The 25894-nt window shown below is 38.8% G+C and overlaps 1 protein-coding gene across 1 annotated transcript in view; it reads right to left on the minus strand.

Annotated features, from left to right (window-relative positions):
* GRTP1 (growth hormone regulated TBC protein 1) overlaps positions 1-25894 on the minus strand; it is a 92806-nt gene that overhangs the window by 57735 nt on the left and 9177 nt on the right. The window contains exon 3 of the mRNA XM_036756211.1: positions 4077-4235. Within this exon, the coding sequence (XP_036612106.1) occupies positions 4077-4235 (159 nt within the window). The remainder of the gene's footprint in view (positions 1-4076; positions 4236-25894) is intronic.

A 25894-nucleotide genomic window follows, 5' to 3' on the forward strand; every position in this document is an offset into this window, starting at 1 on the left:
AGCAACACTTTCAAATTCATTCTTAAATGTTAATTTGGTACATAAGCAGTGAGAATACAGGTTCAATATCAATTTTATGTTTTCCCCTCTCCAAATCTGGGGGTAGAAACTCATTTTTTTATTTTATTTTTTTATTTAATATTTTTAGTTTTCAACATTGATTTCCACAAGATTTTGAGTTACAAATTTTCTCCCCATTTCTACCCTCCCCCCCACTCCAGGATGGCATAAATTCTGATTGTCCCTTTCCCCAGTCTGCCCTCCTTTCTATCACCCCACTCCTCCCCATCCCTTTTCCCTTTACTTTCTTGTAGGGCAAGATAGATTTCTATATCCCATTGCCTGTATATCTTATTTCCCAGTGGCACGTAAAAACAATTTTTAACATTTGTTTATAGAACTTTGAGTAAGGCAAGCAATTCAACATAGGCCACACATGTATCATTATGCAAAACACTTCCATAGTAGTCATGTTGTGAAAGACTAACTATATTTCCCGCCATCCTATCCTGTTCCCCTTTATTCAGTTTTCTCCCTTGAACTTGTCCCTCTTCAAAAAGCATTTGCTTTTGACTACTTCCTCCCCCAATCTGCCCTCCCTTCTATTATTCCCCCCTTATCCCCTCCCCCTCACTTTTCTGTAGGGTAAGATACCCAATTGAGTATGTATGTTATTCCTTTTTTAAGTCAAATCTGAAGAGAGCAAGATTCACTCATTCCCTTGCTTTTTCTTGCCACTTTTAAGATAATTTATCCCATTCTATCTTTCCCTTCCTCCTTCTCCCAATATATTCCTCTCTCGCTCCTTTATTTTTTTAGATATCATCCCTTCATATTCAACTCACTCTGTTCTCTCTGTCTATATATATATATATATATATGCATATATATATATAATATGTGTGTGTGTGTGTGTGTGTGTGTGTGTGTGTGTGTGTGTGTATTCCCTTCAACTACCCTAATACTGAGAAAGGTCTCATGAGTTACAAATATCATCTTTCCATGTAGGAATGTAAACAAAACAGTTCAACTTATGATTTCTCTTTCTTGTTTACCTTTTCATGCTTCTCTTGATTCTTGTATTTGAAAGTCAAATTTTCTATTCAGCTCTGGTCTTTTCACTGAGAAAGCTTGAAAGTCCTCTATTTTATTGAAAGTCCATATTTTGCCCTGGAGCATGATACTCAGTTTTGCTGGGTAGGTGATTCTTGGTTTCAGGGTAGAAACTCATTTAAATCAGTAAGTGTTTGCTATTCCATTATTTATGGTAATCATATGGACACTGACAATTTTACATGAAAATCAGACCTTCGGATCATAGCTCTAGAGCTAGACAGGACATCCAAGAATTTTTAAAATTCTTTTGATTCTTCTGTTTTTTTAAATAGTTCTGTTTTTTAATAGTTATCTCCTCATTCTTTCCCTCCACCTCCCAAAGAGTCATACCATTGAATGAATGGCATTTTCTAGAGAAAAAAAATGATCAGCACAATTGATCGAGACATTGAAAAACACGTACAATGCATAACACCCATGGATCTCCCACCTCCATGAAGGAGTAGGTGGAGGACATTCCCAAGCCCTTAATTTTACAGAAGAAAACTGAGGTATGTGGAGGTTAAATGACTTGCCAATGGACACTCAGAGAGTGTCAGTGAAACCAGTTCCTCTAATTTGGGAGCCAGAGTTTGTTAGACTGTACCAAGGTTTCCTCCTTACTTGGAGCCATCAAATAAGAAATATCCAGAGAGAGCTCATAACACCACAAGGAGAGTTATCATGGGTGTCAAATGAAGAGTAAACTTCATTTATTTAAGAAACTTAGATGTCACCCACGTGTTCTAAGAAACACATTATCTGCAAGGCCACAGATGCATTTAGAGTTATAGGACCTGGGTTCAAATTCCAGTTCTGCCATTTGTTACCAGTGTCAATGTGGCCAAGTCACTTCAACCTGCTGGATCCTCATGTGTAAAATGAGGAGGCTGAATCAGATGTTTTCAGAAGTCTCTTCCAGCTCTAAGTCTATGATCCTATGACTATCATATAAATAGAGAGAGAATTAAATAGAAAATCTCTATATGGTATGAGTTACCATGGATATAACTCAATCTGGGTTTTAGAATTCAGTTTTGAAAAATTAAACCCCTTTGGTAATATGGCCTAAGAAATAGAGGACCAGACAGGTTTAAAACAACAACAACATCCCATTCTGTTTTCCTAATCTGAGCATTCTACCCCAAACCTGGTTTTATTGTTCCAAATTCAGAATGAGCTGTGTTAGCCATGATGAGTGATTAACAGCCAGGCTCTGATTATCTGGCGAGTCAGCTACCACTTATGCTCCGAGACCTTTGGCTGTACATTTGTTCTGTACTGACCTCAGCTGACGAAGAATTCTGAAACCTGGGGACAGGTTTACAACTATCTACCAGAACATGCCGGGTCAGCTCCCAGTTCTCTGGCCCTCAGCTGGAGGCCCTTTGAGGGTGCAGGAGAAAAGAGTCATGTTAAGATCACCGGACCAGGAGCTATTTGCAAGGGAGGACACACTGGACCAAAGTTTTATCAATATACAAGGAAATGCAACTTTGGAATAATTACAGGTTCCTCTGAACTCACACCATTGAAAGTTCATTTGATCTCCAATAAGACCTTAAGTACAATAGGTCTACATTTTTATCTCTCTCAAAAAGGGTAAGAACTAAGAGGCAGAGCTATTTCAAAAGAACACAAACACAATACAAGATATGATTGTTTTTCATAAGTTCTCTCAACTAGCAAAGTACATTCTACTCTCACGCTTCCTCTTTCTACCCTTTGACAACTGATTGTTGTCATTTATAGTACAGAAGGGTATAAAATGAGAGGTCTATGGTAGTAGGGATATTTTGAAAAACTTTATAAATAAAATACAACTAAATGAATGATTAGGATCAAAACTTTCCAGTAATACAAAGAATGAACTTTCATATAGTTATTTTTCCAGTGAATAAAGACTGTGGATTTTTCCTTTTTTGGTGGGGAGGGGTGAAGCAATATTGGTCAGTCAGTTCTAAAATAACACCATTCATTATTTTATTTTAGTCTTTAAAACTCTCATATCCTGTTACCTGAATTGCATTACAGCCTCAAAAAATATTGATTCTTCCAAATGAAATGAGAAAACCAAATGCTAAGAATCATCTTCCACCAATATTTTAGTAGTAACCACTTCAAAGATGATGTGGATGCAGGGATAATAGATAAACACACGAAAGCAAATGAGAGCTAGGAAAATCAGCCTCCGTGGACAACTTATTATAGATTGATACTAAAAAGGAGGTTCTAAAAATTGAAACCCAAGTGTGGGTAGATGTATATCCCCACCAACTCCCTTCCCCAAATGTTCGACCCTGCTTTTTTGTTGTTATCCTGGACTTGTGATTTCCTGGGTGGAGGCGAACTCTGGTTACAGAAACTCCATTTGCCAAGGTAGACTTATAACCTGTCTGCTGCTTATAGTCTTAAAAGGTTGCCTGTGGGCACTGAAGGGATATGAAAATTGCCTAGGGTCACATGTGTCAAAAGACGAATTTGAACCTAAGCCTTCCTGATTCAAATGCCCTCTAACTACTACACCTCTCATTCCCACCTTCTCCTACTCATTCCCCCTTTTTAAAGCAAGACCTGTGATTTTATTGGTGTCAGGATCTCCTAGGGGAGGGCTTCCCCTTCCAGTGCCAATCTTTGCCTGTTCTGCTATTTTGAACCTAAGGGTAACCTAGGGCCCTGAGAAGTTAAATACCTTGCCTAAAGCCATAGGTCTTCTGATTCTCATAGTAGCGTTTTATCACACCTCTGCATATTCATTTCTCCCTCATGAACTATTTTCTTAAATCAGCTGCATTTTCAAACTGAGAACAATTTGTTGATCTGCATTATTATATTCAATATTATAATTGCATTAGCTAGTGCTAAGTCTAATTAGCGAGTCAAACTGTGGGAGAAGACTTGCTGTCCCTACAGCACTACCTAGTCTGCATCATTTAACACTCACTGCCATTGGCCAGGAGTAGGAATGATGAGGGCATCACCTGTTTTGATTGACTCCACCAGTTTGTCATTTCTTTCACCTTCCAGTAGCTTCCGATAATATCCTGGGTTCTGGTCCATCTGTGCCTGGGCTCCGCTTGTGGCCATCCAGACAAATGCGCGGTGTTCATTGGGAACACCTTTCCTTATATAGCGCTTTACTGAAAGAAGAAAATATGATAAAGTCAGCTTTGGAAGGAAAAGACAAGGCCTAAGTAGAATTAGAAATCCAGAGCAAAAAGGACCTTGGATCAAACGGTAATGAAACTCAAATGCTTCTAGCTCTTGCCACACAAGCTTAAAGACAACAACAAAAACCTGATACACCTTCGCCAAAAACTGTACACACTCCAAAACCTATTTTTAAACGGAAAAACATGCAGAATCAATAAGCAATACACATTCTACATCAAGGACAAACTATTTAAATTGTCAAGCATCATCAGTAAGTTATATGTGCCAGGCACCATTCAAAGAAAGCAAAAACAACCTTTATTCTTGAGCAACTTACAATCTAATAGGGAAGGCAATTTTAATAACACTGTTCCAGGGGTGTTCACAGGGCAGTTAGGTGGCACAGTGGATAGAGTGCTGGGCCTAGAGTTAGGAAGACTCCTCTTCATGAGTTCAAATCTGGCCTCAGACACTTACTAGCTGTGTGACCCTGGGCAAGTCACTTAACCCTCTTTGCCTCAGTTTTCTCATCTGTAAAATGAGTTGGAGAAGGAAATAACAAACCACTCCAGTATCTTTGCCAAGAGAATCCCAAATAGAGTCACAGAGAGTCAGACACAACTAAAATCGACGGGTATGTTCAATCCTACTAGTTGTGCTGTTATTGTATTAATAAAAAGCCACGAGCCATAAGGCATCCATCCATCATTAAACACTTATTAGGCATCTACCGTATGCCAGGTACTGTGCTAGATAATGGAGACACAAATACAAACATGTAAAAGTCCTTGCCCCGAGGAGTTTGTAACAAATAGGTACACACATAGGTATTTTATTTTATTTTTTATTAGTTTATTTATTTTTAGTTTTCAACATTCACTTCCATAAGTTTTAAATTTTTTCTTCTTCCCTGCCCAAGACGGCCTGCAATCTGGTATAGACTCTACATATACATTCCTATTAAACATACTTTCACATTAGTCATGTATAGAAGAATGGGAGAAACCATGAGAAAGAAAAAAAAAACAAAACAAGACCAAAAAAAAAAGAAAATAGTCTGCTTTAATCTGCATTCAGACTCCATAGTTCTTTCTCTGGACGTGAATGGCATTTTCTATCATGAGTCCTTTGGAACAGACATAGGTGTTTTAAAAATAGACAAAAGGTGATTGGGGGTGGCAGGAGGTGGTGGTGGTGGAGTAGAAGAAATCAGGAAAGGTTTCATACAGAAGGGGGCACCTGAACCGAACCCTAAAGGCAGAATCCAACACTTAGGATGTCATAACTCTTCCCTATACTATTCTCAACCAGGCCATGTCTTTCTACAATCCCTTTCAGGACCCAGTCCAAGAGTCACCCTGTTTAAGAAGTCTCTGTTGACCAAACCCTACTGCATGGTGATTATACCCACGTCTTATAACCCTCAGGTCCCCACGGTAATATAAAATATTACTGCTCCCTATGGGTTTCTTGTCTCCTTGTCTTGACTGAAAACTCCTTGAGAGAGTTCCCTGTTTTCTACCTTATTTAATGCCTTCTGGAGCCCCCAGAACAATGCTGCGATTACAGGAGCCATATAACATGTTATTGAATTGGTTTGGAGTAAAGCCGCTGAAATTAAATCATATTTGATCAATCCAGAGGTGAAGAGACTTTCTCAAGGACAAAATTAATAAGTGACAGAGGCAGGATCCTTCCTGTCTCCAAATCTAGCGCTCTTTCCAGGTACCACAATGCTTCTGTTATGAACACCCACTCAAACCAAAGGCACCTGCACGCGCGCGCGCACACACACACACACACACACAACGGGAAGTCAAAGAAAAAAGGAAATACAAGTGCTCATCAGAGTATTGTTTTCTAGAAATTAAGAAGACATTAGTAAAATAAAAAAATACGTAAGAGGAAGGAATACTTAAGTCCCTTTTCCAGGGATAAAGAAACAAAATTCATTACGAAGCACTACAAAAACCAAGGCCAGTCTGCTCTTCAATCACAGTTCTTTGCAGTCACAAAACCCCCTCCCATCATTTATATGTGGAATCAAAACTGAGATTCTTTAGTTCCGAGGGCTCCAAACCTTCCTGAATGCCTGAATTGGACTAAAATGTAATTGGGAACTATCTAATAAAATAAATAAAAATATAATAGAACATAGATAATGTTACTATGTGGTTTTCTAAGTCAATGTGCAGCCAGTAAAGATCTTTACTTAAAAAAAAAAAAAACTTTTAAAATTTTTTAACACTTTTCTGTACCCAAAAGTATTGATTAAAAGTTGTCATGTATTCTTTAAAAAAGCAATGGTGGCTCCTTTGCACTTAAGCTTGTTGCCTATAACTATGTTGTATTTTGGAAGTGTACTTGTTGCAATGAATGGCACTCTTTCTGCACAGGGTCAAGGGGTAGGCGTGAACAATTTAGTACAGTTTGAAACAGAATCCCCACCTGTAGAAAGGTGTCCTTTCCAGTGGAATTTGTTGGCTTTATTGGAAAATGCTTTTATTTCTTCTTTGTGCCTTCAAGTTTCACCAAGCTGCTCTCTTTTAAGATGCCAGATAAAACACTAGAAGTGACAGTCCTAGAAATGTTGAGGTTCAGGGTGTACCCCAAAATGTTGGGGTACAAGGTTGTCTCTAAAGAATTTACTCAGGCTGTCATCAAATCAAGTAAAGGCATTTACTGTGGATAAGACAACACACCAAGCAGGCTCCTTCACCCCTTAAGGGAGATGAAGCTTAAGGGAGACCCAGGTTAAGGGGAAGGTGACACCCCCAAGGGAAAGGGGCGGCCTCAGGGAGACAGCTCCTTAAGGGAGATGACCCCCCCAAGGGAGATGTCCACTTAAGGGGGCCACCCACTAAAGGGAGATGCCCCTAAGATCTTTAGCTACGGTTTAGTGACCCTGTTTCTATCTGATTTCTGACATCACTCTTAGGCTAGCCTGTTCCTAACAGCTAAGTTTAGGCAAATCGACGTGAATTAAAGGAGAAGTTTGTGACTTTTTCAAGTCAATCCACAACATTTAAGAGGCATCTTGTGGTTTTGTTGCTATTCAGTCATGTCTGATTCTTTGTGACACCATTTAGGATTCTCTTGGTAAAGATGCTGGAGTGGTTTGCCATTTCCTTCTCCAGATCATTTCACAGATGAGGAAACTGAGGCAAAGTGAAGTGACTTGCCCAGGGTCACACAGCTAGTAAATGTCTGAGGCCAGAATTAAACTCAGGAAGATGAGTCTTTCTAACTCCAGGCCCAGCACTCTATTCACTAAGCCACTTAACTGCCTCTAAGAAACCTTCTAACTCACAGTAAAACAAAGAGTGGATTTGGATGCAGAGGACACGGGCTAAAATATCACTTCTTACCTAGAGCAAATCACTTCCCTTCTCTGGGGCTCCATTCCTTCCTTTGTATGAATGAAGGGCTGTGAAAAGATAGATGACCTCTAAGGTCCTTTCCAGCTCTAAATCCTACGATTCTCAGATATGAAGTCAAATGGCCAGAGTTTCCCACCTTATTTAACCAAGGGGAAGGACGCAATGAAGAAAATGCATATCTTTGAAAGGCCAAGGCCATATGCAGAAAATTTGTACTAATACTCAGATATCATTATGGAATATACAAAATTATATATCATATTTATGAAATATATGTAATATACACATATATTTACTAAATCTATATTTACTATATATTTAGTAATTACTTACATTGTAATTATCTACTAAACACATATTATAAATATTTAGGATTACATATTATATAACTATGATATTGTTTTTATATAAGTATAACCTCCTAGTTATAAATTTACTATATTTACTAAATGTATTATGTTATACATATTATACATAAGTATGAAATATAATTGTGTATACATTTTCTGCATATATATCTATATTCTATAATTATTTTACGTCTCTATATGCATAAATCATATATAAATATAAATTTTGTGTAGTCCATAACATATACAAAACATCCTGCAATACATAAAAGATCTACCTATGTCTTTTATTTCTACATCACTTGCATTTTCCAATGTGTCTCTCCTCTCTCCCCCTCCCACAAAGCCGTCTCTCATGACAAAGAATGAAAAAGAGGGGTGAAAAAACTTTAGCAAAATCCAAGCAAGATGTCACAAAAGTCTGACATGTGCTGTATTCTATACACGTGGCCCCCCACCCCTGCAAAGAAGTGGGATTCAGTGCCTTCTTATACCTCTTCTTTGAGGCCAAGCTTGGTTATCAAAATGCAGTATTTGGTTTCAATTGTTGTGCTGCTGTTCTTTCCAGGTAACTAGGTGGCTCAGTGGATAGACAGCCTGGCCTAGAGTCAGGAAGACCTGAGTTCAAATTCAGCCTCAGACACTCAGTAGCTGTGTGATCCTGGGCTAGTCCCTTGACCTTTTTGCCTTGATTTATGATAGGGATAGTAGTAACACCTCTCTTGCTGGGTCGTTGTGAGGACCAAATGAGACAGTATTTGTAAAGTGCTTAAAAACGGTGCCTGGCACGCAGTAGGATCTTATTCTTCTCCCTTTTCTCTTCCCCCATTTACGTTGTCTTATTCATGGTGTGTAGTGTTTTCCTTGGGAATGCAAAAACAACCAAGTATCTCAGAGCAGTTGCGAGAGGACCTTCCTGGCAGGCCTCAAACAGTGCGATATGAACCGGCGCCATATGCTAAGTCCATGAAAGGACACTCTGAAAAGAGACAGATTACTATAAGCTCTTTCCATATTAATATTATGATATCAGTATAATAATCCTCAGGGGAGTGGGTGTATACCATCAGCACTACTCACTGAAGAGATGGCCTTCTTCTTCCCCCTTGGCAGCTCTCTGACATTCATGGACACTGCTATCTATGCCTTCATGGTATCAGTGACTACTTCTACACATGTAGCGTCTGGCACGGGCTGATGGCCAGTGGTGACAAAAACAGTCACAGAGGCTCACCTGCTGCTACCAACTCTCTAAGAATACCCAGGAGGAGCTTGATGCAGTGACTTGAACTTAAGTGGTCAGTGGCCCAGCTGTCCGGCAGAAGGGACTGCCGGAGATAGACAGGATGTTTCCTCTTGCCTCCCCACTCAAGCAGCTGCTGCTACTCCCTCCAGGAATGGAGAACTTATGCTTCCTATTTGCCTGCTGTCTGAATCAAGACCCCTCCCCCCAAATATTGTGAAAAGTTATTTCTTGCTTCCCTGAGTTCTGTTCTACACCCACCATTTCCTAGGTCACTAACATGCTTGAGATCGCTGCTTCCCTCCAAGGTCCTCTGGTGCTGCCCACCTTACACTACACTTCTTGGTGCTGTGCCCTGTGAGCAAAGCAGAAACAGCTCAAAGGACACACAGGATGCGCAGGTTTGGAGTATCCACCCCAAATGTTTACACAATTTGTGCCCGACCAGTGGTAGAGCATTCCGAGCTCGTATTAGTCTGATCAGCCACAGTCAGACACATTGAGACTTGACTCTAGCATAGTGATGTCATCTTGGTCCTCTTTGAGAACGATTTTGATGATGATGACAGCGACTACACTTTTTTTTTACCTATAACCTTGCTCATCCTTCTACTCCCACTTCTGTCTTCAGGCAGACCTTTAATCTTTAAACCTATACTCCTTAAACAACCCAATGCTTTTCAACATTAGATTCAACAATTGACAACTACCTCTACCACACTCCCTCATCCACCTCAAATTTTTGCCATTCTCAACCCGCTGACCCTTCAGCCCAACATCTTCTTTTATCACCAGCTCCTTGCTCTGTACCCATGCTACATGACACCACTGGAGGCCGTCCTGCACATGAAATGATCATCCTCATGACTGGTTTACCTGCCTCACCTTTCAGCTTCACCTCAGGCACTGCTAGACAAGGTTATTACTCCGTCAGGGATGGATTCCTTGGCTAGCTTCCCACATTGGGTGCTTGAAACCTTGCATGATATAGTAGAAAAGAGCTGGAATTGGTATCAGATAACCTGAACACACACCAAAGAAAATCCAGCCTCTGCCAATTACTACATGTGTGACCAGGGAGAAGTAATTTCAACTCTCTGATCCTCAGTTTAATCATCTGTAAAATGAAGAATTTGTCCTAAAGTGGGCATAAAAATAGCACCTATCTCATAGGGTTGTTTGGAGGATCAAACATATGTAACGTGTTTTGCAACTTCACTTCTTAAGGCAATATATACATGCTATTATTATTAAAGGTTCTGCCTAGGTGATTTACTTTCTCTTCTTAAACTTGCTACTCTCCTAGATAACCTTACATCTTACCTTCATTTACCTCAAAACAATCAAGGATTCCCACTAACCTTTCAGTATCTTTGAGAAAATGCAATTCCTCCCTTCTTTACAAAGGTAGAGGAAGACTATGGATATAGAATACTCCATATACTGTCAGACGCATTTGCTGTATTGGTCAGTTTTGCTAAACTGATTTTTTTTCTTCTTTCTTTTAATCTGTGTTATAACCATATATTGAGAAAGGGAAGGCAAAGTGAAAATAAGATTAATATATGTATATATATTAATCTTATTTTCACTTATGTATACTATATCTTATTTTCACTTTATATATATGTGATATATATGTATACACATGTGTGTGTGTGTATACACATACACACACACACACACACACACACATATATTTTTTTAAAGAGAGGCTGTGTGTGGTATATGTAGTGGAGAGAGAGCTAGCCTCTGAGTCAAGAAGGTCTGGATTCTAATCCCACCTTGACATATGCTGCCTGAGTAGCCCAGGGCAAACCACTTAATCCATTAGTGTCCCAGGTGACTTCCTCAAATTCCACGTTGCCAAGGAGATACAGATCTTAATTGGTAGAAGTTTGTTTACTACAAGTTCCCCAAACTAATAAAATCACAGGATTTGTAAATGAAAAAAAATATTATAAAAAAGCCAAAGATGTCAACATCTCTATACATCAGCATCCATCCTTTCATACGTTATCACTGTTTGAGGAGGCATCTCTTCATATCTTAAAAACTAGGCTCTCTATAGCCCATACCTTGCCGCCTGCCATATGAAAGCTCCTCCAACCCAATTTCTTGCCCACTTTGGCATTTCTACTGGTTTCTTTCAGTAACTCCTTTATTTAAAACAACAACAACAAACAGGAAAATATTCACTTGACCCTGTCCAACTCTCATCTTATTACTTTTATCTCCCATCAGGAATAAGCTACTTAAACCCTATGCCTTACTCCTGCTGTATCTCCTTTACTTAACACTCCTCCCAACCCCCTAGCTAGGTGGTGGTATATAGAGTGCCAGCCCTGGAGTCAGGAGGACCCGAGTACAAATCCAGTCTCAGATGCTTATTAGCTGTGTGACCCTGGGGAAGTCCCTGAACCCTGTTTGCCCCAGTTTCCTCATCTCTAAGATGAGCTGGAGCTGGAGAAGGAAATGGCAAACCACTCCAGCATCTTTGCCAAGAAAACACTAAATAGGGTCATAGAAAGTCGGAAAAAATTGAAACAAGTCAACAACAAACAACCCCCTGCAATATGGCTTCAGTTTCTTCAAACATCTCCTTCAAAAAGTCACCAATTCTTCCTGGTAACCAAATATGACTTTTTTTAAACTCCTCATTCTTCGTGACTTTACTGCTTTCTTGAAACATTTCCTTGTGCTCCCACGGTTCTCCTCTTCTCTTTCTCCTTTGTTTTCTCTTCTTCCTACTCCATCCTTCTTGGCCAGACTCCTCTATACTATACCCTTCACTTGCCTGTGTCCACCTACACTGGATTGTCCTACCACTGAAAATTAACATGATGAAAAAGGAAATTAATTTCTTCCTCACCAAACTAACAATCCTTTATCCATTGCTACAAAATGTTCTACTATCCTTCTGAACCCCTAAGTTATGACTCTTATTATTTTTAATTTTTCTGTCTCTTTTTTCCCCTCCTTAAGTCCCATGGTCTTATAGCATCTCTCAGCTTCATACCCCCTCTCCCATTTCCACAGCACCACACTAGCCTCTTAGTCTTTAGGCTTCTAATTCTTTCTTATTCCAATTCACTGTATACACAGTTGCCAAAATGATCTTCCTTGATATCATTCTCATCAAATACTCCTCTGCTCAAGAGGTAATAAAAGGCAGCGAGTGTATAGAGGAATGATTTTGGAATCAGGAAGATCTGGATTCAAGCTGTTTCTCTGCTGCAGATGGGCTGTGTGACCTGGGCATATCATTTAATCTCTCAATGTCTGAGGCAATTCCCTAAGACTATAAAACTATAGACAAATTGTAGTTCTGAAGTTAAGAGTTTCCCACATAAATGAAATCACAGTCTCAGATGGGAGGAAGAAGAATCTACTCAAGCTAGGTAGTGGAGCAGATGGAGCGCTGGGCCTGGAGTCAGGAAAATCTGAATTCAAATCCAGCCTCAGATACTTACTTACTAGTTGTGTGATTCTGGGTAAATCACTTCATCTCTGTTTGCTTCAGTTTACTCATCTTTAACATGGGGATAATCATATTAACAAAATGGCGATAATTTGTAAGGATCAAATGAGATGATAATTGTAAAGTTCTTAGCCCAGTACCTGGCACATGGTAAGTGCTACATAAATGTTAGCTATTATTATTATCAAGAATCTTCAGGGGTTCCACTTTATTGTCCATCACATTAAATCCAAGTCCACGGATTTCCATCAACTGGCAACCTTGCATGCATTCAGCCTAATATCTAGTGCTTGCCTAACTGCTTCTTCCATCTAAACCAGCTGACTGGCCATTTATCCAGATGATCGAAACATATCTTTGTCTTGGAGCCTAATACAGGGCCTGGCTCAATAAATTTCCCCACCATCCATTCAAATCAATACCATTATTGTTCCTGGAAAGGGTGTGACACAATTGAATTCTCTATGACTCCATTACCAATGCTATGATTCCTTAAACTGAGGGGTTTTGTTTTTTGACCCTAGGGTCCATGAACTTTTTTTTTAATTTTGAAAGCTGCTTTCAATATAATTGGCTTCCTTTGTAATGTGATGTATTATACTTTATGCACTTAAAAATAGCATTCTGGGACAGAGCCAAGATGGCTCAAAATGCCTATGAGCAAAGCCTCAAACAAAAATGCAAACTGGACACAAGCCCAACAAGAATTCCTGGAAGAGATAAAAATTTATTTTAAAAATCAAAGTGGGAAGAAACTACACACACAGACACACACACTCTCAGTTGGGTATAGAAATTGATCTTACCCAACAGAGAAATGAGGAAGGAGATAACAGAAAGGGGGTGTGTGTGCCAAGAAGCAGCACTATAGCTGAGCTCTCCCAATATTCCTCTCCAAATAACTTCAAAGTTACTTGATTTCTTGAAGTGGCAGAACCAGCAAAAAGTCAGGGCGAGACATTTTCCAGACCATGACAACTCAGGAGGTCAGAAGGAGAGGTCTTTAACATTGGAGTGGAGGAAGGAACACCATTCTGGTAGCACCAAAACCTTCCAACCTCAAGAATTAGGTCTGAAAACAGTAGTGTGAAAAAGCCTGACCCTTGGGAGAGTGCCCTCTATTCCAACATTGCTCACTTTATGAACAAAAGTCCAACTTTAAGATAAAGTTCAAAACCAAGAAGTAGGCTGGGAAAATGAGCAAACCCCAACAAAAGAACCTGGCCATAAAAAGCTACTATGACAACAGGGAAGATCAAACACAAACTTAGAAAAAGACAGTGATTTCAAAACTACAAGCAAAGCCTTAAAGAAAAATGTAAACTGGACACAAGTTCAACAAAAATTCCTAGAAGAACTAAAAATTTATTTTAAAAATCAAATGAGTAATAGAAGAAAACCTGGAAAAAGAAATGAGAGCAACGTGAGAAAATTATCAAAAGGCAATTGGCAAAAGAAGCACAAAAGAAATACCAAAGAAAAAAATTTCTTAAAAAGCAGCATTAGTTTTTTTAAAAAAAGAAAAGAAAAAGAGGTATTAAAGGTAACATAAGAAAATAATTCCTTAAAAATTAAATTGGGCAAGTGGATGCTAATGACTCCATGAGAAATTAAGAAACAATAAAACAAAGTCAAAATTATGAAAAAATAGGAGAAAATGTAAAACACCTAATCAGAAAAGCAACTGACCTAAAAAAACAGACTGAGAACATTTAAAAATTATCAAAATGCCCACGATCAAAAAATAGGCCCAGACATTGTATTTCCAGAAATTAAAAAGGAAAACTACCCCAATATCCTAGAACCAGAAATGGAAAAAACCCATCCATCACCTCCTAAAACAGATCCCAGAATGAAAACTCCTAGAACATTATAGCCAAATTCCAGAGTTCCCAGGTCAAAGAGAAAGTACTTCAAAAGCTTCCAGAAAGAACCATTCACATTCCCTGGAGCCAAAGTCAGGATCACCAAAATTTACCAACTTCCACATTAAAAGAGTGGAGGACTCAGAATATGGTATTCTGGAAGGCAAAGGAGCTGGAATTACAACCACGCATGATCTACCCAGAAAAACTGAGGATAATCCTTTGGGGGGGAAAATAGATGTTTCATGAAATAGAGGACTTTCGAGCACTCCTGATGAAAAGAGCAGAGATGAATAGAAAATTTGTTTTTTAAATACAAGACTTGAGAGAAGCATAAAAAAGGTAAACGTTAAAGAGAAATCATAAGGGATTCAATGAGGTTAAGATGTTTACATTCCTATATGGGAAGATGATACTTTGTAACTCCTAAGAACTTTATAATTATTAGGGCAGTTAAAGGGAGTTTACATAGACAGAGGGAACACTAGTCAGTGTATTATGTTGGAATGATCTCAAAAATAATGGATGGATGAGAAAGAGGGATACATTGGGAGAAGAGGGAAGGGAAAGGAAGAATAGGGGAAATTATTTTACATAAAAGAGGCACTTAAGGAATAGCTTTTACACTGAAGGGGGAAATGGTGGTGGTGGAGGCAGGCAGTGTTTGAGCCTTACTCTCATCTGATTTGGTTCAAAGTGGGAAGAAACTACACACACACAAACACACACACACACACACACACACACACACACACACTCAGTTGGGTACAGAAATTGATCTCACACAACAGGGAAGAGGGGAAGGAGATAATAGAAAGGGTGCGCACTGTGTGTGTGTGTGTGTGTGTGTGCGCGCGTGTGTATGCATGTGTGTGTGTGTGTGATAAAAGCGAAGGTTTAAGAGAGGCAGTGGTCAGAAGCAAATAACACTTTTGAGGAGGGACAGGAGAAAGAGAGAAGAATAAACAGAAGAAAATAAGATGGAGGGAAATACATAGTTAATCATAACTATGAAATGAGAATCCAACACTATCTTGTTTACAAAAAAAACACACTTGAAACAGTGAGATACACACAGAGTTAAAATAAGGGGCTAGAGCTGAATCTGTTATGCTTCAACTGAAGAAAAAAGGCAGGGTTAGCAATACTGATCTCAGGCAAAGCAAAAAATGAAAATAGACCCAATTAAAAGAGAGAAGCAGGGAAACTACATTTTGCTCAAAGGTACTAAAGACAATTAAATAATATCAATACTAAACATATATGCACCAAATGGCATAGCATCCAAATTCTTAAAGGAAAAGTTAAATGAGTGTCAGGAAGAAATAGTAAAACTCTATAAATTTCCCCTCTCATAATGAGAGGAATCTAACCATAAAATAAATATGAAAGAAGTTAAGGAGACAAACAGAATTTTAGAAAACTTATATATGATAAACTTCTGGAGAAAACAGAATAGGAGTAAAAAGGAGTATATCTTTTTCTCAGCAGACCATAGCACCTTCACAAAAATTAACCATGTATTATTACATCATATAAATTTCACAAACAAAGGCAGAAAAGCAGAAATATTAAATGCATTCTTTTCAGATCATGATACTATGGAAATTAAGTTCAAGAAAGGGCAATGGAAGGGGCAGCTAGGTGGTGTGGTGAGTAGAGCACCAGCCCTGGAGTCAGGAGGACCTGAGTTCAAATCCGGCCTCAGACACTTGACACACGTACTAGCTGTGTGACCTTGGGCAAGTCACTTAACCCCAATTGCCCTGCCAAAAAACCAAAAAAAATAAACAAAAACCAAACCAAAAGAAAGGGCAATGGAAGGGGCAGCTAGGTGGTGCAGTGAGTAGAGCACCAGCCCTGGAGTCAGGAGGACCTGAGTTCAAATCTGGCCTCAGACACTTGACACACATACTAGCTGTGTGACCTTGGGCAAGTCACTTAACCCCAATTGCCCTGCCAAAAAACCAAAAAAATAAACAAAAATCAAACCAAAAGAAAGGGCAATGGAGGCATAGATTGAAAATTGAAAAATAAATGAGATAATTCTAAAGAATGAGTGGGTTAGAGATCAAATCATAGAAACAATAATGCCATTAAAGAGAATGACAACATACCAAAATGAATGGGATGTAGCCAAAGCATTACCTAGGAAAAATTTTATATCTCTAAATACATACATCAATAAAAGAGAGAAAGAGTAGATTCATGAATTGGGCGTGCAACTAAAAAAAAACTAGAAAAAGAACAAATTAAAAATCCCCAATTAAACACCAACTTGGAAATCCTGAAAATCAAAGATGAGATTAATAACATTGAAAGTGAGAAAATTGGGCAGCTAGGTGGCACAATGAGTGGAGCACTGGCCCTGGAGTCAGGAGTACCTGAGTTCAAATCTGACCTCAGACACTTGACACATTTACTAGCCGTGTGACCTTGGGCAAGTCACTTAACCCCAATTGCCCTGCCTTCCCCCCTGCAAAAAAAAAAAAATGAAAGTGAGAAAATCATTGTGAGAAAGTGAGAAAATAAAACTAGAAGCTGGTTTTATGAAAAAAAAAAACCAACTAAATAGATAAACCATTGGTTAATTTGATTTTTTTAAAAAAGAGAAAATCAAATTACTAGTATAAAAAATGAAAAGGGTGAATGAACCACAAATAAAGATGAAATTAAAGCAATTATTATGAGTTATTTTGTCCAATTATGTGCCAGTAAAAGTGACAGTCTAAGTGAAATGGGTGAATATTTGCAAAAATATAAATTGCCCAGATGAACAGAAGAGGAAATAGAATACTTAAATAAAAGAAATTGGACATGCCGTAAACAAGCTAGCTAAGGAAAAATCTATAGGATCAGATGAATTCACAAGTGAATTCTACCAAATATTTAAGGAACAGTTTATCTCAATACTATATAAACTACTTGAAAAAATAGGTAAAGAAGGAGTCCTACCAAATTCCTTTTATGGTACAAATATAATTTTGATATCTAAACTAAGGAGAGCAAAAACAGAGAAAGAAAAAGTAGTCTTTCTCTCATGAATATTGATATAAAAATTTTAAACAAAATACCTGCAACGAGATTACAGCAATATATCACAAAAATCATGTACTATGACCAGGTAGGATTTATACTAGGAATGCAAGACTGGTTCAATATTAGGAAAACTATAAGCATAACTGACCATATCAATAACAAATATGATTATATCAATAGATGCAGAAAAAGCTTTTGGCAAAGTACAACTCTTATTTCTATTAAAAACACTAGAAAACATAAGAATAAAAGGAACCTCTCTTAAAATGATAAGTAGTATCTACTAAAAGTAAGAGCTAACCATTATCTGTAATGGGAATAAACTTGAAACCTTACCAATAAGATCAGGGGTGAAGTAAGGATGCCCATTATCATCGCCATTATTCAATATTGTATTAGACATGCTAGTATAGCAATAAGACAAGAAATTGAAGGAATAATGATTCTAGAGAATCACCTAAAATGTGGTTGAAATAATCAACAACTTTAGCAAAATTGCAGGATATAAAATAAACCCACAGAATTTCTATATACTGCCAATAAAACCCAGCAGGAAGAGATAGAGAAATTCCATTTTAAACAAGTGCAGACAATGTAAAATACTTGGGAGTCTATTTGCCAAGAAAAATCAATTATAAAACACTTCACACAAATAAAGACAGATTTAAACAATTGGAAAATGTTTATTGTTTATGGGTAGGCTGAACCAATATAATAAAATGATAATTCTACCAAAATTAATGTATTTATTCAGTGCCATACCAAGCAAACTACCAAAGAATTATTTTATAGTGCTAGAAAAATCAGTAACAAAAATCATTTGGAAGAACAAAAGGTGAAGGATGTCAAGGGAATCAATAAAAAATGTGAAGAAAGGTGGTAGGCACTACTTGATTTCAAACTATACTCTGGTACATATATATAAGCTTTTTGTTGTGGCAAAGAACTGGAAATTGAAAGGGATGCCCATCAATTGAGGAGTGGCTAAACAAGTTGTGGTATATGACTGTGATGGAATACTGTTGTGCCATAAAAAACATATGATGAGCAGGATAGTTTCAGAAAAAACCTGGGAAAACTTATACGAACTGATGCAAAATGAAGTGAGAAGAACCAGGAGAACATTGCACACAGTAAAAGCAATATTGTAACAATGATCAACTGCGAGAGACTTTGTTACTCTGACCAGGACCATGATCCATGACAGTTCCAAAGGACCCATGATGAGAAATGCTATCCACCTCCAGAGAGAGAAGTGATGAACTCTGCGTGCAGATTGAAGCATACTTTTTCGTTTTCTTTTTGCCTTTTTTTTTTCCAACATGGCTCCTACGGAAATATGTTTTGCATAACTTCACATGTATAACTGATACTCTATTGCCTGCTTTCTCAATGAGTGGGGGAGGGGCAGAAAGGAGGGAGACAATATGGAACTCAAAATTCTTAAAAATGCTTAAATAAATTAATAAACGGAAAAAATATCAATCTGAGGAGGTTTATATGCTTCACCAAACTGCCAAAAAATGTCCATGACACAAGAAAAGTTAAGAATCAACTCCTGTCCTAGACCAAAACTCCCTTCCCTAGCCACCATTCAACGTGAGTGTGTATTGTCTACTCCCATTAGAATGTAAGCTCCTTGAGACCAGGGGCTGTTGGATTCCAGTCTTTAAATCACCAGCACCTGACAGGTGCCTGACTCTTAGGAAGCACTTAATGCTTTTTCAGGGTTTCATTTAGATGGAAAGCAAACAAGATTTGCTAATTAGAACCTATGCATTTTGTCCTATATTCCCATTTATCCTCCAATACCTATCTATAATTGTCTTTAAAGAACACCTCATAGTTCTTCAAGAAGACTTCCTAATTAGTTTCTGGTACTTGTGGAGAATTGATTACCATCTCCCCCAGAAGACACAGCTTGCCTGGGCATTCTTCCCACACTTGATTTCATCTTCTCTCATGTCCACCTGATAGAATGGAATTAGAGAGGGAGTTGGCATATCCTTAGATCCCCATTGCTGGTCAATCAGTCAACTAGCATTTACTAAGTGCCTGCTATGTGTCAGGCATTGATTGTGCTAAGCACTGGGGATGCAAAGAAAGGCAAAAAAACAGTCCATGCTCTCAAGAAGCTCAGGGGCTAATGGTGCAGATGGCATAAAAATAACTATGTACATAGAGGATAAATATATTACATGTATAGAATAAATTGAGGATAGTCTTAGGGAGTCATTAAGTCATTAAGAATAAGGGGGACAGAGAAAGGCTTCTTGCACAAGGTAGGACTTTGGCTGAGATTTGATAGAAATCAGGGAAGGTGATTCCAGCCATTGGGGGTAGGGGAAGGAGGGCAATATTCTAGGAGTTGGGAAATGGAGCACTGTATGCAAGGAACAGCGAAGAGGCCAGTGTCACAGATCCAAGAGTAAGTGGAAGAGAATAAGATATGGGAGCACTGGAAAATTAGGATAAGGCCAAGTCGTGAAAGGATTTTAAAAGCCAAAGAGAGGACTTTATATTTGATCCTGGAGTCAATAGGGATTCCCTGGAGTTTACTGAATGGGGGGGACAGTAGAGGTAATATGTCAGATCCGCAATTTAGGAAAATCACTTTGATAGCTGAGTAAGAAGCCAGACTGGAGTTAGGAGAGATTTGAGGCAAGGAAACCAAAAAGCAGTCTATTGCAATAGTCCAGGTATGAAAAGATGAAGACTTTACCAGGGTCACAGTAGTTTGTTCAGTGTTTATCAAGACACAAAAGAAAAAAAAGCAAAGGATTGAAGTTTTTTTGTTTGTTTTGGATGGCAAATCTTAACCTTATAGCAGGCCTACACAACCTGTGGCTGGCTGGCTGCTTGCAGAAGGCCAAAGGATTTCCTTTACATACAAAGGAGGTTTTCCTTTACATTTTTCGAGGGCTGCTGTAAATCCTTTGGCCTGCTGCAAGTGGCTAGATGGCCGTAAGCAGTCCATAGGATGCAGACTATGCAGGCCTGCCCTATAGTATGAGGGGTACTACAGGACATTTCACACATATAAAGGTAGGGAGATTGTTCTAAAATGGGACCCAATGCTTCTAGAATAGAATGATTCCCCAAGCTCTCATGCCCAATTTAGTATCTCTCAAAACCTAGACACCATAGAGAAATGTTTGATATTCTTGAGCTGTGTCCTTGAAATATCTCCGGCCAAGCTTGGGGGCTAATACAGGCTGTACTTTATATGGGGAGGTTTCTGGAATGGTTTCAAACAGAAGCACCACACATTTAAGCAAAATTAAAACTGCCACTTCCACAGCCTCCCTCTGCCACCACTCAGAAACCTCCCCAACTTCAATGGCTATTCTATTTAAATATCAACCAAAACAGATATTGGTGTCAGCTACCTAATAGCTCCCAGGCCATTTTTCCTCTTTTCTTAATTGGCAAATCCAATTTTTTTTTCTATAGTAGGGTTATTTAAGCATGCGGTTTCCTCTTCTGTTAATTTGGACCATTTATATTTTTGCAAATATTCATCCATTTCACTTAGACTGTCACATAATTGGACAAAATAACTCATAACAATTGCTTTAATTTCATCTTTACTGGTGATTTGTTCACTTTTCATTTTTTATACTAGTAATTTGATTTTCTCTTTTTAAAAAAATCAAATTAACCAATGGTTTATCTATTTTATTGGTTTTTTTTTTCATAAAACCAGCTTGTAGTTTTATTTATAAGTTTAATGGTTTTCTCACTTTCAATGTTATTAATCTCATCTTTGATTTTCAGGATTTTCAACTTGGTGTTTAACTGGGGATTTTAAAGAAAAGTTCAGTGTCTAGTTCACAGTCTTTCTAATTCCCATCCTAATATTTCAACATAGGCATTGGTATTTCTGCAAATTAGCCTTCCAGTTCCTCAATGTCCCCACCTTTCATGACCTTATTCTACCTCATTCCACACAGGGACAGTCACACTCTTGATTTCATCACTACCCACAGTGTTGCATTCTCATGAAAGATTATTAAAATTCCTTTACTGGACCACATAGACTTTATCACTCCATCCCTCCCTATGCCTAACTCCTCCTGAATTAATTCTATCTTCCCAGTCTTCCTCATGACCTCCAATCCCACCATCATTCTCTACTCTCCTAGGCTATCATCTTTACTCTGACTTGCCAACTTGACCCTAGAGTAAAACATTTAAATTACATGATCTTCTACTCTTGAATTCCTTTATCTTATCACCGTTCAAGCTTTGTTAAACCCTAATCCTGGATCCCTTCCACTATTCACATCCTTTGTTCCTCTCTTCATGTGCTGCTGAATGATATTGGTGGAAATCATGAAATTATACAGACAGGTCCTCATCCTGATCTCAGCTGGACCCTCACTGTATGTAGTAAGATAGTCCTTTTTTCCTTCTCTAATTATTCATAATTGCAGTTATTCCAAAATTTCTTTTCTCATTTCACACTTTGTAGACACCTTCTATCCCCAGGGTTTCAGCAGAGGTGCTTGCCTCATTCCTTGACTCACTTCTTAAAGAGACCTATTCAATGAATGGGTGTTACCTCATAGTGAGAACCTGAAAAGGCGTTAGCCTAAAAGGACCAGGGTCTCCCATGGCATCCTGGGCAATCTCCAGTCATCCAAATGAATATCTGGCCACTGGACCCAGATGGCTCTGGAGGAGAAGGTGAGGCTGGTGACCTTGCACAGACCCTCCCTCACTCAAATCCAAGTCAACTGCAAGTCATGTCATCATTTTCCTGATGTCATGGCCCTCTTAGAAAACAAAGGACAAACACGATTGAGAAAAGAGGCCATTCACCATAAACCCCTACAGAACCACTCCCTCCAACTCTAGATCTCAAATCCTTTAACATCAAACCTACTTGTCTCCTCCTTTACTCCAGTCTCTAACTAAAAAGTGGCCTTTCTCTTCCACAAGGTCAATCTTTCTACTCTCCTCAGTCTCTTATCTAATATTCAGTCTTTTCCTATGTCCTGGTTCATTCCCTGGTACCTATGAAAACACTTAGGTGTCTCCTATCTTAAAAATAAAATTAAGATTAAAAAATAATACCAATAATAAAAACCAGTAACTAGAAACCACCACTCTTTCCAACTAGCATCCTATTATCTCTACTTCATTTCACAGCCAAACTCCCAGCAAAATCACTTATATTTATTGCTTCCACAACCTCTTCTCTCACTCTCAGAATCACGTAATCTGGTTTCTGACCTCATCACTTAGGTGAAGCTACAAAATTGCCAAATCTTAGTCCTTATTCTTCTCAACTCTTCTGTAGCATTTGATATCTGGACCACCCTCACTTCTTGTGTACTTTCTCCTTTCTCAGTTTTGGTGACATTGCTCTCACTGGTTCTTCTCTCCTTCTCAATTTCCTTTGCTGGATCATAATCCATATCCAGTCCCCTCTTTTAAGGCAACCAGTAAATAAACTCTTTCCCACCTATTTGAATAGGCTTAAGGTGGGGCCCCAAAGGGGGCCAACTAAGGGAGTGGGGCCAACTAAGGGAGGTCTGATTAGATCTTTGCTCCTAAGTTTGCACACCCCCCCCAATTACTAGGTGCTAAGCTGATATGGGCATGAAGCCCCCAGGGTCATAAGGGGTGGTGCTAAGACCAGAGCCAATCATAGGAACTCAAGTTCTGGTCGCTCAGATGATGTTTGATGATGCCTGAAACGGTATAAAAAGAGAGAACACAGCTTGGAGATTGAGATGTGTCAAAGGCAGGAAAAGCAGCAGCAGCAGCAAGCCAAAGAATCTTCTTACCCAGGGGGGGAAGCACAAACATGATTTGGTTTAATGTCATCATGTTTTTCTGTAACCTCCTGGTTATTCCTGTGAGGCGGACTTATTGGGCCTGGAAGCTTTTGGCCAGGATATCAAATTGGGGACACTGGTTCGTGGGTCTGCTACTTTGGAGCTTGAATAAATGCTTTAATTCTTCTGCCTTCTACTTAAAGAATTCCTTATATTCTGCGGTTCTAAACCATTCAGGAATATATATGATTTTCTTTGCAATCATAAATTCTGCCTTCATGATATACCCTGTGGTAAGTGTACCATAAGGCTCTGTCCTGGACCCTCTTCTCTTCTCTCACTACATTCTCTCTCTCTTGGTGACCTCAACAAGTTGATGAGGTCACAGAGAGAGAGAATATGTATACATACATGCATACACACACATACATATACATACACACACATATATATATATATATATATATACACACACACACATATACATACATATATATGGAGAGTGTGTGTGTTATACTGTTGCCTAAACACATCTTACATCACCAAATACCTATTCAACATTTGAAACTGGATGTCCCATGGGCATCTCAAACTGCCCAAGGCAGACTCATCTCTCAGTCCCAAAGACAGCCATCTTCAGAATTCCCCTGCTTTGGGGAAGGGGTACCACAATGGTTCCACTTACCTAGATTCACAATCCTGGAGTCACCTTTCTCTTTCCTCCATTCCATATGGCTACTCAGGTGCGAATCTCACACACGACATCTGTCACATTTCCTCTACCCTCTCATGGCCATCACTCGGGTTCAGACCCTCATTACCTCTCATGTGGATTAGTGCAACAGCCTCAAAATTGATCTTCCTGCCTCAGGTTCTCTTTCCTCTCCAATTTATCCTCCATATAGTGGCTGCTGGATTCTAAAATAGGGGAAGGCAGATCAGCATTTATATGCTACCTGCTATGTGCCAGGCACTGTCCTAAGTGCCTCTACAGATATTGTCTCATACGATCCTCACAGTGATGCTGGGGGCGGAGGAGAAGGGTTATTATGGTTGCCATTTCGTGGATGTGGTCATTCAGTTGTTTTTAGTTGTGTCCAACTCTGTGATCCCATTTGGGGTTTTCTTAGCAGAGATACTGGAGTGGTTTGCCATTTCCTTCTGTAGCTCATTTTACAGTTGAGGAAACTGAGGCAAACAGAGGTTAAGTGACTTAGCCGGGTCACAAAGCTAATAAGTATCTGAGCCTGGATTTGAATTCAGGTCTTCTTGACTCCAGGCCCAGTACGCTAGAAACTGCCTCTGATCAAATATAAACCCTTCTTTGAGCACTGAAAGCCCTTTGCAACCTGATTTCAACCTGTCTTCCCAGTTTTACTATACATGACTTCCATTCAAATACTCTATGTGGAGTACTCAAACTGATGCCGTCGCTGTTTCTCAAACTAAACATCTCATCTCACCTCTATGCCTTTGCAGAATCTGTTCTGTATGCATGGAGAGCACTTCCTTCTCCACTCCTCCCCGCAGAATCCCAGGTTCAGCTCAAGTGAAACCATCTACATAAGGCCTCTCCTGATCCTGCCAGCTGCTTATTCCTCCTTCCCTAAAATTACTTTGTACTCAGGGGTATACTGCAGTTAGCAAAGCTCAGACCAGCTTGAGAATGGCTAAATTTTCAATGCTGGGTATTTACACCTTGGAAATCAGCAAATGCTATAAATAAAGGCTTGATTTTTTAAATTATCTAGACTTAAGAGAGTGATAAAGAAAATGTTAATATTCAGATTAAATTTAAAAGTGTGTCCTGGATACATTTTCTCCCAGAAAATCTGGTTGTTAAACGATTATCAGAATACCCCTGGTTGTGCTTATTTTTTATATACATATATATACCCCCTTAGAGAATGCAAAAAAAACCCTTGAGGGCAGAATTGTTCTTGACTTTGCATAGCGAGGTTCTATGCACTCAGACTGGCACATAATAGCTGCAATATAATCATCCCCTGCCTTTCCCACAAGTGAGGATCAATAAGCGCTGGTTGATTAATCCCAATCAATTATTCCATCACTGGGTGGCTTTATCCTTAACCTACTCGATTTATAGATATACACAACTGATGTGTTGTTTTGTAATTGTTCTCATATGCAGGATATCCCGAAAGGCTTAATAAAGTTTTAAGCTTTGGTAAACTGCACCAAGACTTTTGGGACACCCCATATGAACACAGTTCACAAAGGACTTTAGGGATCACCAAGTCCAATTTATACATTTTAGAGATTAGGAAACAGAATCACACAGGAAGTAAGAAGAAGAAATGGGATTTGAATACAAATTATTTTCCTAAGTTTTGTTTCCATTCTAACCTGAAGGTACCTTTACTTCTATAGGATCAGGGACCATGATTTTACTTTTTTTATTCCTACCCCCAGTCTCTTCTAAAGTATTTTCCATACAGTAGGCCCTCAATAAATGCCCAAGTTGCATTAGACCAGATATTC

Source organism: Trichosurus vulpecula, chromosome 4, assembly GCF_011100635.1.
Source record: "Trichosurus vulpecula isolate mTriVul1 chromosome 4, mTriVul1.pri, whole genome shotgun sequence".
Taxonomy (NCBI): domain Eukaryota; kingdom Metazoa; phylum Chordata; class Mammalia; order Diprotodontia; family Phalangeridae; genus Trichosurus; species Trichosurus vulpecula.